The sequence below is a fragment of the Hibiscus syriacus genome, unplaced genomic scaffold (genome assembly GCF_006381635.1).
Source record: "Hibiscus syriacus cultivar Baekdansim isolate YM2019G1 unplaced genomic scaffold, ASM638163v2 tig00110201_pilon, whole genome shotgun sequence".
In the NCBI taxonomy this organism is placed as follows: domain Eukaryota; kingdom Viridiplantae; phylum Streptophyta; class Magnoliopsida; order Malvales; family Malvaceae; genus Hibiscus; species Hibiscus syriacus.
The window spans coordinates 665,449-683,295 of NW_024062624.1; the positions used below are offsets into that span (position 1 = coordinate 665,449).

The 17,847-nt window shown below is 35.6% G+C and overlaps 1 protein-coding gene across 1 annotated transcript; it reads left to right on the plus strand.

Moving 5' to 3' along the window:
- Positions 1–7,732: 7,732 nt before the first annotated feature.
- On the plus strand, positions 7,733–14,958 carry LOC120218730 (protein ALP1-like). Its single transcript, XM_039215632.1, has 2 exons — positions 7,733–9,284; positions 14,949–14,958. The coding sequence occupies exon 1, from the start codon at positions 7,790–7,792 to the stop codon at positions 9,248–9,250; it is 1,461 nt and encodes a 486-aa protein (XP_039071563.1). The 5' UTR covers positions 7,733–7,789; the 3' UTR covers positions 9,251–9,284; positions 14,949–14,958.
- Positions 14,959–17,847: the final 2,889 nt, after the last annotated feature.

Consider the following 17,847-nt stretch of genomic DNA (forward strand, 5'->3'; position numbering starts at 1 on the left):
AAAGTAGAAAATGTTAAAACTTATTGAATATGTTCTGATTGTGTAATTAATTTTGTTAGGTTATCGATTTGCTCGCCTGGACCATATGCTACGATTCTCAAAAGTCACTCCGGAGGATTGGCTACCTTCCATACCTCTTAGTGGTGAGTTAAATTAATAAATATTGAAAAGTAGTGTTATAGACGGTAAATTAATAATGTTTGTTGCGTAATTACAGCAACATGCGTTGGAAACCAACAACAAAGAAAGTGTTGAGAGTATTTCTACCTTCTGGGGTGTCATATTGGATAACTATGTGAAATTCACCGACTGTGAGAAGGTAAGACACCATACCAATTGCAAATGATGTTTTCGGATATAGAATGTTGAATTTTGTCAAATTGGGTGTGAAATTTGTTGCAAATCATGATCACAATAAACTACCATAATTCACATTGGTATCTGTTGGTGTTGGATATGGTAGATCATGTTGTAACAATATATGATAGTATGTTTACAACTGAAGCAGCTAAACAGAGAGTGAAGGATGCTAAGAGATTGGTATGTATGTTAGTTTGTTATGAAAGGACGTTATGTAAATTATAATGCATAATTTTTTTGGTGCATAACTTCTTCTATTTTAATGCAGATTAAAATATTAGATTCTTATAATAAGAAACGCATTTGGGTTGAGTCCTGTGGATCTCTAGGAAAGTATCCCTTGAAAAATTTCAAATTTGTGGAGCATAAGAAGAATAAGCAATTGAATGGGTATGAGATGTTATCACAAATAGAAAGCTTAATTTATGCAGTATTCATCATAATTGACATGTGTGGTTTTCAAATTTTGTAACAGATATGATTGCGGCATGTATGTGATGATGTGGATGGAATCGATCGGTTCTACAGGGGCAACTGGTGATTTTGTAAGTGGATAGAAAAAATCGTTTGTGGTAAATTGTTAAAAGTCGTAGATTGAATGCTGTAGTTGACAATACTTAACGTTCTGACAATTTGAATATAGGTTGTTGGAGACTGGGATCGATCGCGAGTATTAACGATCTCGTAAGCCACAATCAAAATGAACGAAGACAGGAGATAACAAAAGCTGCAATATTACATAAGAATAACAAAAGGATGCAATGATGTAAATGTGGGTTAATTTTGTATAAGATTTAAATTTTGTATACGATTTATATTTTTGTATGTGAATATAATATGAATGAGATGAGAAAAGTTAGCAGTATATTGTTGTACATGTTTCTTATACACATTAAGGGTCATGTTGATACTTGGAAGTAAAAGGCAAATTTACAATATGGCCAACAGGGTGCACCCATAAAGTGTCGATCCATATATAAAAAAGTGTCGATCCCAAAATCATTGAACCCAAAAGTATAATGTAATATGTAATTTTTCAATCTAACCGGTACAATTATACCGGTTTTATGAGAGAATATGTCTAAATAATGTGTCGACACTAATATAGTTTGTGTCGATATTTTTTTTCCAGAATGAATGGAAAACAGGGTGCACCCATAAAGTGTCGATCCATATATAAAAAGTGTCGATCCCAAAATCATCGAACCCAAAAGTATAATGTAATATGTAATTTTTCAATCTAACCGGTACAATTATACCGGTTTTATGAGAGAATATGTCTAAATAATGTGTCGACACTATATAGTTTGTGTCGATATTTTTTTTCCAGAATGAATGGAAAACAGGGTGCACCCATAAAGTGTCGATCCATATATAAAAAGTGTCGATCCCAAAATCATCGAACCCAAAGTATAATGTAATATGTAATTTTTCAATCTAACCGTACAATTATACCGGTTTTATGAGAGAATATGTATAAATAATGTGTCGACACTAAAATAGTTTGTGTCGATATTTTTTTCCAGAATGAATGGAAAACAGGGTGCACCCATAAAGTGTCGATCCATATATAAAAAGTGTCAATCCCAAAATCATCGAACCCAAAAGTATAATGTAATATGTAATTTTTCATCTAACCGGTACAATTATACCGGTTTATGAGAGAATAGTATAAATAATGTGTCGACACTAATATAGTTTGTGTCGATATTTTTTTCCAGAATGATGGAAAACAGGGTGCACCCATAAAGTGTCGATCCATATATAAAAGTGTCGATCCCAAAATCATCGAACCCAAAAGTATAATGTAATATGTAATTTTTCAATCTAACCGGTACAATATACCGGTTTTTATGAGAGAATATGTCTAAATAATGTCGACACTAATATAGTTTGTGTCGATACTAATTTAAATATCAAGTGTTTTCCACGTTTACGATATATAGTACTCTTAATCGAGAAACCCTAAACATAAAGGCAAGCAGGCAGATCTTCCTCTTTCTTCTACCGTTTCATAAGTGACGATTAGATATTCAGGTAAATTTATCGAAATTTTTATGGGTTTGATTGATTTCTATATTGGAGTTTTTTATCCTGAATGTGTTTGTGTTCCATGTAATAGGGGTAGCATCCAACCAAATGGCTCCAAAACGTCAGCGTCAGAAGCGAGGTCTTTCTCAAAGCTCTTCTCAACCCAGTTTTTCTCAACCACCTCCTTCTGTAACAACGATTCTTTGAGGAAATCAGGTCCTTCGAAACTCTGAACTTTAGATCCGACATGGAGAAACAAAGATGGCAGACGAGTTTTAAAGTAAGGAAGATTCGTCCCGAACGTGTCATTGACCTGGGTTTCTTGTTTGATGATAAATATGCATTAGTTTTAAATCCACATTTACATCTTGGGGTTGGCTTGAATTCCTTGTGTAGAACCAAGATATTATCCCAACCTAGTTAGAGTCTTCTACAACAATGCTTCCTTACAGCACGAGCCTAATAAGACTAATATAATAGGAATAATACACATGTCATGGGGAAGGATTGTATATATCTCCAGAAACTATTGCGGAGGGTTTAGTGTAGCGAATACATGGGATTCAGATGAAAATGGTGTAGATTGGTCTACAATTAACGGTTACTAGAAATAGCCAATTCACCTCGATGTAGAGTCGAGAGTGTTTCACAAAATGCTCACATGGTATATCCGGCCTAGTGGGGGAAAACATTCAACGCTTCGAGACAGCGATTATTGGTGGATAGCAAAGTATAATCCAAAACGGCTCCAAACATTGCAAAACTCATATTTAATACAATTGTATATATGGTCACAAAGGGAGCAACAATTTCAACTACACTACCATATGGATGTGTCATCACCCATCTGTTGAAGAAGAAGGAAGTTGATTTTTCGCATGACGCCCCTGTTCGATTAACCCGCAAGATTGACATGGTATTTATTAAAAAGCGGGATATGATTTTGTTGAAAAACTCGGTTGGAAGCGTGTCAAGGAGGTCGGATTAGATCAGAGAGGGAGGAAATGGACCCCGTTGGCCATGAGAAGAGCAACCAAGTGGAGACACTGATCGTTTGTATTTGTTGCTGTAACTACGACTCTAGCCTTACATCCTGTTCTTGTGACTGGCGTATGAGCACGTTTACGATCAACAGTATTGACTTTTGATACTCGAAACCCTTCTTTGGAACAACAAAATTCTTGTGTCTTCACATTCCCTTCCACGTCAAGCCGTGTTGTTCCCTTACATGCACTAAACCCATGTTCCCGTGCGAATCCCTTGTAAAAGTGCCAAGCTTGATCACGTGAACAGAAGAGCTGACCAACCAATCTGTCAGATTCATCAACATTATGTACTTCATGGCATTCCTCGGTTGGCTTAACATTGTCTACATCAGTATTATCCATGGCAAAAATTTTGTTGTGTAAGTTCAGTGCTCCAGGAGTTGATGGAGATGTAAACAAAGGTTCATTTTGAACATGTTTCTGTCGTGCTGCTTTCAATAGGATGTGGCATTGGTAGTGGTAGTTAAAGGGTGGGTACAACATTAAATTCGCAGTATATATTTAGGTATGTACAATAACTACAAGTATATTATCATTAATTTAGGTATGTACAATAACTACATATTTAGGTATGTTTGTTAACTACATATTTAGGTATATACATCTTGAGTGAGTTTTAAGATATAATTTAGTAATTATAGGCGTCTAATGATTTATTTTTTACATTACGGTATATATTTTATTAAATTAAAAACAATAAACATATATATTACATATTTATTATTATCTTTGGTTAATGTATTTAAATTTAAATTCTAAATAATATTTATAAAATCAAAACAATCAAATAATTTTTTGTGTAAATGAAATTATTAATATTGTAGGTGGAAAACATGAAACACTGTTAAAAAATTGAAACATAATTACATAACTTTTAAAAAAAGTATCGATCCTTTTTATAAAAAGTATGGACACTTTCAATATAATAGTAAACATATGTAATAGGTAGCCCTTATATAGTAATAGGTTCGTTTATATAATGTAATAGGTAGTGGTTATATTGTAAAGTGTCTATCCTTTTTATAAAAGTGTCCATACTTTTTTCACTGTGGAAAATTAATTTAAGGTTATCTTTTGAGTGAGTTTTAAGATATTAATTAGTTAATTATAGGCGTCTAATGATTTATTTTTTACGTTACGATATATATTATTATTAAATTAAAAATTCTAAATTATTTTATAAAATATCAAAACAATCAAATAATTTTTTGTGCAAATAAATATTAAATCAAATAATTCAAATTGAAAATTAAACAACAAATCAATTAAACATTGTTGTGGGTACATTAATTGAACATTGTTATGGGTACATTATTTGGAAAAATAATGTTCCGGACTTTGTTAGAAACTCTTTTTCATTGGATTAATTTCGTTTTGTGGGTACATTATTTGAACATTGTTATATATAAATTTGTGTAAGTAAGTTTTGGTTTGATTATATGTATGTATTTTCATTCAGTTGAGATGGGTTATGTATAACAAAACAATCTATCTCGCATGTGAGTACTTTATTCCAACCATGTGACAAGTGTGACAACTCCATCAACTCACAACTCAGCTTTGAACTCAATCAATATTGTCTTTTAGCTTGATGGTTCATAAAGCATGTTACTTGAACAGTATGAATCAATTGCAATTTTCATGTTCAATTTAACACTGCATTTCAAATTCATTTCATATGTAATTGGAGTTGAATTTAAATTTCAATTGAGTTTGAATTTCAATATATATTTCGGCTCCACTATAAATATTAGCCCAAGCCAATATGCATGTTATCATGATTATTCCTAATTTCCATTGTTTTTTTTCCAACGTATAACACGAGGGAAATCCCGACCATTTATTTTTGGTCAACTTTAAAGCGTCAGAAACGTTTCGGGTATGATCTGGGTGGTATACAAGAAATGTAACAAATAGCAACTAAATCATAAGTTGAGTACCACCCAAATCATAAGTCTGAAATACTCCCGATTCTCATCAAAATCCAAAGCTCATATGGTGCCAAGCAAAAGGAAATCAAAATCCAAATCTCATATGATGCCAAGCAAAAGGAAATCAAAATCTACAACTTGAGTTTGAACATTGATATGATATGTTCAGTGTTATCATGTTGGGATTTTCTCGTTTTTGATTGCTTGGATAGTTGTTCTCTTGCTTCTTCAAGTGTTCTTAAGGTTATCCTTTGAGTGAGTTTTAAGATATTAATTTTATATAGGTCTAATGATTTATTTTTTACGTTACGATATATATTATTATTAAATTAAAAATTCTAAATATATTTTAAAATATCAAAACAATCAAATAATTTTTTGTGGAAATGAAATTATTAAATTAATATTGTAGGTGGAAAACATGAAACTGTTAAAAAATTGAAACATAAATTACATAACTTTTAAAAAAAGTACGATCATTTTTATAAAAAGTATGGACACTTTCAATATAATAGGTAAACATATGATGTAATAGGTAGCGCTTATATAATGTAATAGGTATCGTTTATATAATGTAATAGGTAGTGGTTATATTGTAAAGTGTCTATCTTTTTTATAAAAGTGTCCATACTTTTTCACTGTGGAAAACATTAATTTAAGGTTATCTTTTGAGTGAGTTTTTAAGATATTAATTTAGTAATTATAGGCGTCTAATGATTTATTTTTTTCGTTACGATATATATTATATTAAATTAAAAATTCTAAATAATATTTTATAAATATCAAAACAATCAAATAATTTTTCGTGCAAATGAAATTATTAATTAATATTGTAGGTGGAAAAATGAAACACTATTAAAAAAATTGAAACATAAATACATAACTTTAAAAGAAGTATCGATCTTTTTATAAAAAGTATGGACACTTTCAATATAATATAATGTAATAGGTAAATTTGCAATGCTCACTGTGGAAAACATTAATTTAAGGTTATCTTTTGAGTGAATTTTAAGATATTAATTTAGTAATTATAGGCGTCTAATGATTTAATTTTACGTTACGATATATTTTATTAAATTAAAAATTCTAAATAATATTTTATAAAATATCAAAACAATCAAATAATTTTTTGTGCAAATGAAATTATTAAATTAATATTGTAGGTGGAAAACATGAAACACTATTAAAAAAAATTGAAACATAAATTACATAACTTTAAAGAAATATCGATCCTTTTTATAAAAGTATGGACACTTTCAATATATAATGTAATAGGTAAATTTGCAATGCTATCGGTATAAATATACCAGTTACTTATAAAATAGGTAAATATAAGCGCTACCTATTACATTATATAAGCGCTACCTAGTATGTTATTGTACTTTATAATATTTCCGGTTAAATAATATAACATAACCGGTCTAAATTTTAACCGGTCACTTAATTAACCGGTCACACCATATATTAACCGTTTTTTAGGTGCCGCACCGCAGAACTACCCATATGTTATAACTTTCCTGTCATCCGCAAAATTACTTCTTATGATTGATTGTTTCGTACACTATTATTGCATTATACTGTGGGGGATGTTTGAGTCTAATATACGGCCAATAAAAATGTTATCTGAAATATTAATTTTTTAATATTTTTTATAAAAAATATTTAAAATATTATTATTTTTATTAAAAATATTATTATTAGATGTTTTATTGGGTTTATTAATATATCTGGTAAAACTTTATTTAAAATATTATTTTTTTTACCAAAAATATTAATATTAGATAATTTATCAAAAATATTAAAAAATATTAATATTTTAAATAATTTTTTACCAAAAGTATTAAAAATAATAATAATATCTCTGGTAAATCTTTCTATAACAGTATATTAAATAACTCCCCCATTAAACTGTATCGTGTTAGATTTTGCTTTCTATGTTAAATTATCAGACAACAGAATTTCAAATGATTGAATCTCCTTGCGTTTGCACTTACTCCAATCTTTTCACACCTTTCTCCTACACTTTTCAAACCCACAAGAAAAGCGAAAATAAAATAAAAACCTTTTTTTTTTCAAATTTCGCCTATTTAATCTTGCCCTTAATTTTGGTTTTCTTCTCATATATAAAACGCTCAGCTCTTTAACAAAAGAGCGATTTCTCTTCACCTTTTGCTTTGAAATGAATAACGGCGACAATTACAAGCGACGCCGGAAAGATACAATTTCCGACGATGAAGATAGCTGTTCCACCGACCACGACCCAAGAAGAGATTTGAATGGTATCATCACTTCGTTACTGTTGCTTGACGAGCAAGAAAAGCGAGACCACGAAGAGTTGCCCTTAATTTTGGTTTTCTTCTCATATATAAAACGCTCAGCTCTTTAACAAAAGAGCGATTTCTCTTCACCTTTTGCTTTGAAATGAATAACGGCGACAATTACAAGCGACGCCGGAAAGATACAATTTCCGACGATGAAGATAGCTGTTCCACCGACCACGAACCCAAGAAGAGAGATTTGAATGGTATCATCACTTCGTTACTGTTGCTTGACGAGCAAGAAAAGCGAGACCACGAAGAGCAAACCGAAGCAACAAACGAGGAGAAATCGATTTTGGAGTCGAATCACAAGAGAAAAACTCGAACCATGCTCGAATTTAATACCAATCTCCAATATTACTACTCCGAAATCGATGAGACCGACCGTATGAAGCGGAAGAAGTCCCGAGCCATGGCAGCATCCGTCGCTGCCGCCACTGCCGTTAGGCAAACGGAAAACCAGTCATCCGACCAACAAAACAAACAATCCGGGTCGGGTCAGCAGAGGCGGTTATGGGTGAAAGACAGATCGAAGGCTTGGTGGGACGAGTGTAACCGACCCGATTACCCCGACGATGAATTCAAGAAGGCGTTTAGGATGAGCAAGTCAACATTCGAGCTCATCTGCGAAGAGCTCAACTCCGTCATCGCCAAAGAAGACACAACGTTACGGAACGCCATCCCCGTTAACCAAAGAGTGGCGGTTTGCATTTGGCGGTTAGCAACGGGCGAACCGTTACGTCTCGTTTCGAAACGGTTCGGTTTGGGCATCTCGACGTGTCACAAGTTGGTCCTCGAAGTCTGTTCGGCGATACGCAGCGTTTTGATGCCGAAATATTTACACTGGCCGGGCGAGGATTCGTTACGGAAAATAAAAGAAGAAATCGAGACCATTTCGGGGATACCAAACGTCATCGGATCAATCGACACGACGCATATCCCGATTATAGCACCGAAGATAAGCGTGGTGGCGTATTTCAACAAGAGACACACGGAGCGGGACCAGAAAACCTCGTACTCGATCACCGTACAAGGCGTCGTCGATACAAGGGGAGTTTTCACAGATGTTTGTATAGGGTGGCCAGGTTCAATGAACGACGGTCAAGTGCTTGAAAAATCAGCTCTGTATCAACGGGCAAATGGGGGATTACTAAAAGGAGTTTGGATCGTTGGGACCTCTGGGTTTCCATTAATGGACTGGGTTTTGGTTCCTTACACGCAACAACATTTGACTTGGACACAACATGCTTTCAATGAAAAGGTTGGGGAGATTCAAAAGGTGGCTAAGGAAGCGTTTGGTAGATTGAAAGGAAGATGGTGTTGTTTGCAGAAAAGGACAGAGGTAAAGTTGCAGGATTTGCCTGTTGTACTAGGAGCTTGTTGTGTTTTGCATAATATATGCGAAATGAGAGATGAAGGGATTGACCCAGACTTGGGATTTGAGGTTGTGGATGATGAAATGGTCCCTGAAGTTGCTTTGAATTCGGTAAGTTCAATGAAAGCTAGAGATGCTATTGCTCATAATCTTTTACACCATGGTCTTGCTGGCACTGCTTTTCTGTAATGTTCAAAAAATGAACATCTTGTTTTGTAAATTTGTTTGAAGGGGATGTGTAAAATTATTATACTTGTTCACTCTTGCAAGTGAAATATTTAGTTTTGAGTTGCATTTACGTTAAAATATATGTATTCCTAGGTTCTACACTTGCTCCATTATTGAATAAGGAATATGAATGAAATCAAACATCAAAAATATTCTTTTAGATTTTCAATTTCAGATATACGTGCCATTTAAAAAAAATACGATTTAGTATTTATTTTATCCCAATGTGCTGCATTCTTAATTTCTTATTTTATGGGTCCGAGATTCCTTATATATGTCGGTCATTATAAAAGGTCTCATTTACGTTGGGAGTAAATACTGATTTTAGGAGAGAATCCTTTGTCACGCAATATTAAAACTTTGCCAAAATTTATTAGCGAATTTCAAGGGATGGCTTTTTTATTAGTCAAACCTGTAATCTTTCATGGATGACTTTGAAACACCCCCATTTTATTCATCTCTGTCTCTGTCCCAACATTCTTCACCAAACAAAATAGTGCAACAATGATTGTTTTCACACTTTGTCTGCGACTCCTGTTGTATGATGCCAGTGAGATATGAGGGTTTAGCCAAGTTTATATTAAAATTGTATCAAGTGATGCAAATTAGGTTGTATTCATGTCCATATCATGATGCATCGGATGAGTTTACCGGGTATTTTGATCATCGGGATCTGCTCGCAGATGGAAATCAAGACAATTTTATAAGCAAAACGTGAGCATGTAAAAAGGACAAACTGGCGCAATTATCCCTGAGGTGATCCATGTAGCTCTAAGGGATGGTTCTTTAGTGAAAGTCAGGGTCTATGTCCCATGGTTTCCTAAGTTTTGTGTGCAATGTAAAACTTTTGGGCATCTTGTTAGTAATTGTGTTGAACTGTAGAAAGGACCCCTGAAGAGTAAGGAAGCTCAAGTCTGGAGGAAAAAAGTGAGTCCTAATAATCCTGGTTCTTCTGACAAGGAGGGGATGGTTGGTTCTTCTTGCTCTGTTTTGCAGAAGACCAACCCCCAGTGAAGAAGTATTAAGGATTGTAGAATTGCAAGTTGGTACTGGTGAGGTTATTTCTATTCATGCTCTTCAGGAAACTAATGTTGGCCCTTTACAAGAGGCAAGAGAAGCTATTACTGATCAATTTCAAGGTTCTGGAAAAGTTATGCAGGGTATTGAGAATATAGCTAATCATCCTCCTCAGGACAATACTAAAGGCACTCTGCAAGGAAGTATGGTTGATGTTCAAGTTCCTGTGTTAGGTGATTTTGATGGCACTGCTGGGAAGTCTTCTAAGCAGAGCATCTTCTCTGGCATTGAAGATCAGTTAGGGGTTGCTGGTATGACCTTACCTAAAGGAACTGCGACAAATCTTAGTTGTGGTGGTGATTTCCCATCTCTGCAGGATTCATTGATCCCTAAGAAGAAGGCAAGGGAAAAGAAAAAAGACAATGCTGGTTCTTCTAGTAAAATGGAGAGTATGGCTGGAGGTGGTGTTATTGAGGGACCTAGGAAGGCTCGGGTAGCATCTCTGGGGGTTGCCATGCTTCTCAATGAAATTAAAGCTAAAAAGAAAGATCATTTGGACAAGGTTAAAGGTTCAGAGGTCAATGTTGAAGCTAGTAGGGGTGACTTTCCTATTTCTAATTAATGATCTTTAGTTTTTGGAATGTAAGGGGATCAATAATTACCTTAATCTAGGCAAAGTGGTGAGGAGATTGGATATGTTAAGAGTTGATGTGGTTTGTTTTATGGAAAACAAAGTTAGGAATGTCAATTTTTCTAAGGTTGTAGCCCCTCTGTTTGCTGATTGGAATTTAACTACGAACTATGATTACTCTGACGGGGGTAGGCTTTGGGTGCTTTGGAAAAAAGACCTGATCGCTTGTGAATGTATATGTTAAGGCAAGCTAATCTGTGCAAGTATACACAATTGATGCAAGTAATATAGTAGTGAGTGAGTATCGTCTCCACAGGGATTGGATTAGAAATATCTTTTCACCACAACTAGAACTAATGCCATAAATTAATCCTACTGAGTATTAAAGCTAAAAACTAATATTCAAGAGCTAAGAATAATGATTCAATGATTGCAAACAAGTGTGGTTGAGACAAAGAAAGTATGCAGACAGATAAAACAAAAACAAAACAAGTATTGGATTAAATATAACGCAAACAACCTCACATATTCAGACGTGTTACAGAGCACTGATGCTAAACTATTGTCTCGGCAACAATTATTTTAAGCCCAAAATGAATTATTATGACTCACTAAACTGCCCGACATGATTACTAGGTATTCTTAGACGGTTGCTATGGCAATACTTCTCGGCGTTAACTATAGACGTTGTCTTAACCTACTCTAGCCTTTATCCCTTTTAGTAGTTTGAAACTCACTCCTTATCTCTAAGGTAGACAAGTTAGAACTTCACCATCCCGGATTCATTCCTTTGCTCACGTTGATCTCTCTTAATTCTCTTGAATTCAAGAACCACTTTCTAGACCAAAGGCGATCTCTCGATGCTCTTACAGTGTTAAGGCAAAATATTTAAACTATGAGCAAAACAATCATAAGCAAACATAATTCATCATTCATAAAAATAAAAATATTGGTCAGGCAAAACAAAGTTTAACACCAAGTAAAGCATTCATGGTGTTATCAAAGATCATCCAATATTAAACCATTTAATACAACCCTAAATAGAATTAGAGTTTAGGAACAAAGGAAGAACGACTCCCAAAGTCGGGGCTCTGTCGCGATAATCCTGATCAGCACCACGCCTGCCTTAGTGATCACCCTCTCTCGAGGCCTGATCATCGTTCTGCTATCGTCTGGCTATAGAGGACACCAAGGAAGACTGGGGGGTAGACGGAGGGAAAACACTGCATCTGCTTGCTCATGCCTAAGGTAAAGCTCTTCTTTCTTCTTCCTTGCCTCCTTCTTTTTGCGGCTACGGTTGGTAATTATAAGGAGAATCTCATAGGGCTTTGTATGCTTTTGGAGTTTCCTTAAGTAGTCGTTATTAATTTCCCAAACTTAAAAAAGAAATGCGGCTGGAGACTGTCAGAATAATCAAGGCTTGCTTGCACGTGAAGTAGGTCATCCAACTGGCATGTGACATAGGCGGTTTCGCCACATGTGCTTCAGACTTCTTCAGATAAATCTTGCCTCGGCGAGTTAAATCTGCTCCTCACGTTCTCATATGCTCCATTGGCCTTTTCAACTTTTCATTGTCACGACTGAAATGTTCTTCCTCTGTAGAGTTCCTGCACAAACACAACTCAAACAACCCCTTCTCCTCAGCAGCATCAGTTAAGCGAAATAAATCTTGCCAAAGCAAAACTTATCCACCACAAGAAAATATAACCTATATGCAACTAAAAATGCAATGCATACTTTGTTTAGACGAGAAATAACTTAAGTGAAAAGACTATAAATTAAGTCTTTTTACGGAGTTATCACACCCCTAAACTTAAGCTATTGCTTGTCCTCAAGCAATGGATAATAACTAGAAGAAAATTAAAATTGTCATGATAAAGCAGTATCAAGAACATCATCAGGTTTGAGATATCACCCTCAGTAAAAATATGTGGCCTCATGATGAGTGTTCAGAATCGTTAATCTTTGTTCGTTATTTCTTCGATTTTGTGGAGTTATTGCTGCTGATTTGGTTGTGTTATGCCTATTTTCGTGCAGGTCCTTACTTTCCAGAATTAGTGATAAAACGAGCGAATTCTGCATTTTTTTATTATTTGGTCATAGCTAGAGACATGGGCACGACTCTGGGCACAACGCGGTTTGACGTGGCAGTTTCTAGAAGGTCCAATCAACGGTAATTTCTAGAAGACTTCATCCGTACGCCTTCTGGAAGATTGACGAGTAGACTTGGCGAATTCTTCTTTTCTCTCTAGTTTTTATAAAAGTTTTCTCTTTTTCCTTTTCAAGTTCTTTTATTTTTCTTTATTTTCAAACTTGTTTTTAATATGCTAAGTATGACTTTTGTCATGCTTAGCTAAACTTTTCATAAGCCGAGAGCTGTCGCGATGACTCAATTCCAACGGGAGAATTGAAACAGGTCCCTAATATCTTCAGAAATCTCTCTCAATCTCTGTGCTTATTCTTTTTCAAAATCAAAACAGTTTTCAAAATCAAAGATTGAATTTGGTCAAGAGGTTGTTGCGATTAAACGTGTGGGAGGAAGATTCGGCTTATAGAAAGAAATTCGACTTCCTGGGAACACACTTGGTGAGATAGCTTCGCCAAGAGGGATTTGAGATCGAAATTGACGGTTATAGAAGCAACAATCCGAGTCGGTCACCACGAACTTAAACGGTAATTGGTCTACGACAATAGATGTTGATAGAATCAATTCCCGAAGCCGGAATCAAAGATTGCCTTGGGTATTCGATATACAAGATAGAGTCACGGGGATAGCCCTCGTAGACAAAGTAACCGACGTGAATCCCGAAGAGAAAATCTTATTCGATGATCTAAAGGAAATTGAGTCAAAGCAAGGCTTGAGGCTATTTTTATCGTATTTATTCATAACCTTTATTCTCTTATTTTTTTTACTTTAATTGCTTTTATTTATTTAATCGTTTTTATTACTACTTATATCTCATTCTACCAAACCCCCCATTTTACTATCTTTCACGCCTGACATAGACCAATCAAACATAAATTAAGAATTTTCCAAGTCCCTGTGGATTCGACCCTACTTCTTTACGCTCCGAATTTTCCTTTATTTATTATTCGAGAATAAGGAAATTATTTTGACATCGAAACGACATTTGTCAAATTGGCGCCGTTGCCGGGGACTTCGTCAAAGTTACTAATTTTTGTTTGTTTTTTATTTATGACCAGGTCTAATCCGGGAGCATTAGTGGAGTACGACCCGGAGATAGAAGCTAAAGCTATGAGACTCCACATACAGACACTTCGGAAAAGAAGGAGACAACAAACAAATCCAGAAGAAGAATCAAACTCAGGTGAATTCGCTAATACAATTCCGATGGCCGAACTTGCTATTCGGGAGTTAACCGCGATACCCACTGAATAAGGACCTATGTGCATTGATTTTCCCCAAGGTGAAACTCCATACTAGTTGAAGGCCGGCCTTATTCATCTCCTCCCTACATTCTCGGATTGCCGAACAAGGATCCACACAAACATCTCATGGAATTTCATATGGTCTGTTCCAGCATGACACGACAGGGAGTAACCGAGGACCAAATCAAACTTAGAGATTTTCCTTTTTCCTTAGCCGATTTGACTAAGGAATTGTTATTTTATATTCCTCCTAATTCTATTACTAAGTGGGCTCAAATGATTCGTCTTTTTCTTGACAGATTTTTCCCTGCGGCAAAAGTAAGTGAACTACGAAGAAAAATATTCAGAATCAAACAGCTTGATGGAGAGTCACTTTACAACTACTGGGAGCGGTTTAAGAAGTTATGTTCTAGTTGCCAGCAACATGGGTTAACCGAACAAACACTCCTTCAATACTTTTACGAAGGACTATCTCCCCTGGAAATGAAGATGATTGATGCAACCAGCGGTGGAGCCTTGGTGAATATGACTCCTACAGAAGCTAGGGACTTAATATCCACGATGGCCGTAAATTCCCAACAATTTCGCACAAATAATGAACCTTCTCGAAGGGTTCATGAGATAAGTTCATCTTCCTTAGAAAATAAAATTGACAAGTTAACTGAAGTCGTAAACTCTCTTGTTGCAGGAAAGACATGACAAAACTGATTATGTGGAATATGTGCATTACCTGATCATCCAACAAACGGTTGTCTAATGATTCAAGACGACTCAGCAGCTCAAGTCAACACAATCAGGAATTTCCCGGGACCTCCCCAAAGAGCTTATAATCCCTACGGTAATACATACAACCCAGGATGGAGAGATCATCTGAATTTTAGCTATGCTCAGAACCCAAGACCAAATCAAAGCTATCAATCGAGACCACCTCCACCACAATAACAGCCACAGAAGACATCACTAGAATTGATTGTCGAGAGGTTAGCACTTTCCCAGAAAAAATTTCAGAATCGCACTGAAGCCCACTTACAAGAGTTAGACAAGCAGATGAGCCAACTAGCTGAAACTGTAAGCCGCATGGAATCACAAGATAAACTTTCGTCTCAAATTGAAGTAAACCCGAGGGAAAACGTCAGCGCCATCACTCTTCAGAGTGGTACAGTAGTGGCTTCACCTGTCCCATCAGAGCAGACAATCCAAAAAGAGAAGGAGATCAATGATACAAGACCCCAGAAAAGGAATGATGAAGAACAAATGGACGATCCGACGCCATCTCCTTACGACGTGCCACCGTCTTTTCCATCAAGGTTAGTTAAAAAGGATAAAAAAACTGAGGAAAATGAAATATTAGACATGCTTCGGAAGGTGAAAGTTAACATACCTCTCCTCGAGGTTATCCGAAAGGTTCCAAGGTATGCTCGGTTTTTAAAGGATCTCAGTACAACAAAAAGAAAGCTTACCGGAGTCGAAAAAGTAAGCCTAGGAGCATACGTCTCAGCCGTTTTCCAACGAAAGTTACCACCTAAACTGAAGGACCAAGGTATGTTCGCAATCCCTTGTAAAATTGGTAAGGTTGAGATTAAACGAGCTATGTGTGATCTTGGTGCATCAATTAATGTAATGCCTCTATCTTTCTATAAAATGGTCACTAACGATCCTTTGAAGGACACAAAGATTTCGATACAGCTTGCCGACAGGTCAGTGATCTATCTTGAAGGATTCTTAGAGAATGTATTGGTGGAGGTAAACGACTTGATATTTCTCGTCGATTTTTATATAATCGACATGGAGAATGATCGCACGAGCACATCGTCTGATATTCTTTTGGGGAGCCCTTTTCTGAGCACTGCACACACAAAAATTGATGTGAGGAGCGGAATTTTAACTATGGAATTCGACGGTGAGATCGTTAAATTTGACATATATAAGGCAATGAGATATCCTGATAAAGTTGAAAGTTTAAATTCTGTCGATTTAATTGATCCTTTGGCTGATGAATTTTTAAAGACTAATTTTTCCTTTGATATATGCAGGAAGCTAGAGGGTCAAGATGAAAACGTGAATTATGATCATACATAATTGAATTTGATTTCTTCTAAGACTAAAGTCTTACCTTCTATTCTGCAGGAACCCGAAGTTGAACTTAAATAGCTGCCTGATCACTTGAAATACGCCTTCCTCGGATCAAACAACACTTTGCCAATAATCATATCAAAAGGGTTATCCAAGGAGGAGGAAAAAGACTTGATTTCGGTTTTACGCCAATACAAGGAGGCTATATGATGGATCATCACTGATATAAAAGGATTGAGTCCATCTACTTGTATGCATAAAATTAAAACCGAAGAAGGTGCAAAACCAACACGTGAGGGTCAATGCCGGCTAAATCCACCAATGATGGAAGTGGTAAAAAAGAGATACAAAAACTCCTAGATGCAGATATTATATATCCAATTTTGGATAGCAAATGGGTAAGTCTGATACATGTTGTTCCTAAAAAATAGGAGTTACTGTGATCGAAAATTCTGAAGGAGAACTTGTGCCAACACGAGTTCAGAATGGATGGAGAGTCTGTATCGATTACAGGAAGTTGAATTCTTTAACTCGAAAAGATCATTTTCCTCTTCCATTCATAGATCAGATGATAGAACGATTAGTCGGTAAATCTCACTATTGTTGTCTTGATGGATTTTCAGGTTTCTTCCATATTCCAGTAGCACCTGAAGATCAAGAAAAGACGACATTCACATGCCCATTTGGCACCTTCGCTTACCGACGTATGCCTTTCGGACTTTGCAATGCACTTGCCACATTCCAAAGGTGTATGATTAGTATTTTTTCTTATTTTATTGAGAAATGTATTGAAGTCTTCATGGACGACTTCACTGTTTACGGTAATTCATTCAAGAAATGTCTATTAAATTTGAAAAATGTATTGCGTCGGTGCCTAGAATTTAACCTTGTTTTGAATTATGAAAAGTGTCACTTTATGGTTGATAAATGTTTGATTCTAGGACATATTGTTTCATCTAAAGGAATTGCGGTAGATAAGGCGAAAACTGATATAATACGTTCACTTCCTTACCCCACTTCGGTGAGGGAAATTCATTCTTTCCTTGGTCATGCAGACTTTTACCATAGATTCATTAAGGACTTCTCTAAAGTGGCGCAACTATTGTGCGAGCTATTACATAAGGATAAAATCTTCGATTTCGACAAAAAATGCCAATAATCATTCAACATATTGAAGGAAAAGTTAGTTTTGGCACCCATAGTCCAACCGTCAAATTGGGACTTTCCCTTCGAAGTTATGTGTGATGCTTCGGATGGAAGTGTTGGGGCTGTGCTCGGACAAAAGATCGGGAAAGAACCTCACGTTATCGCTTATGCATCTTGTACCTTGGATTCCACACAACGAAATTATTCAACAACCGAAAAAGAATTATTCGCTATTATTTTTGCATTAGATAAATTTAGATCATATCTTCTTGGCACTAAAGTTATTGTTTTCTATGATCAT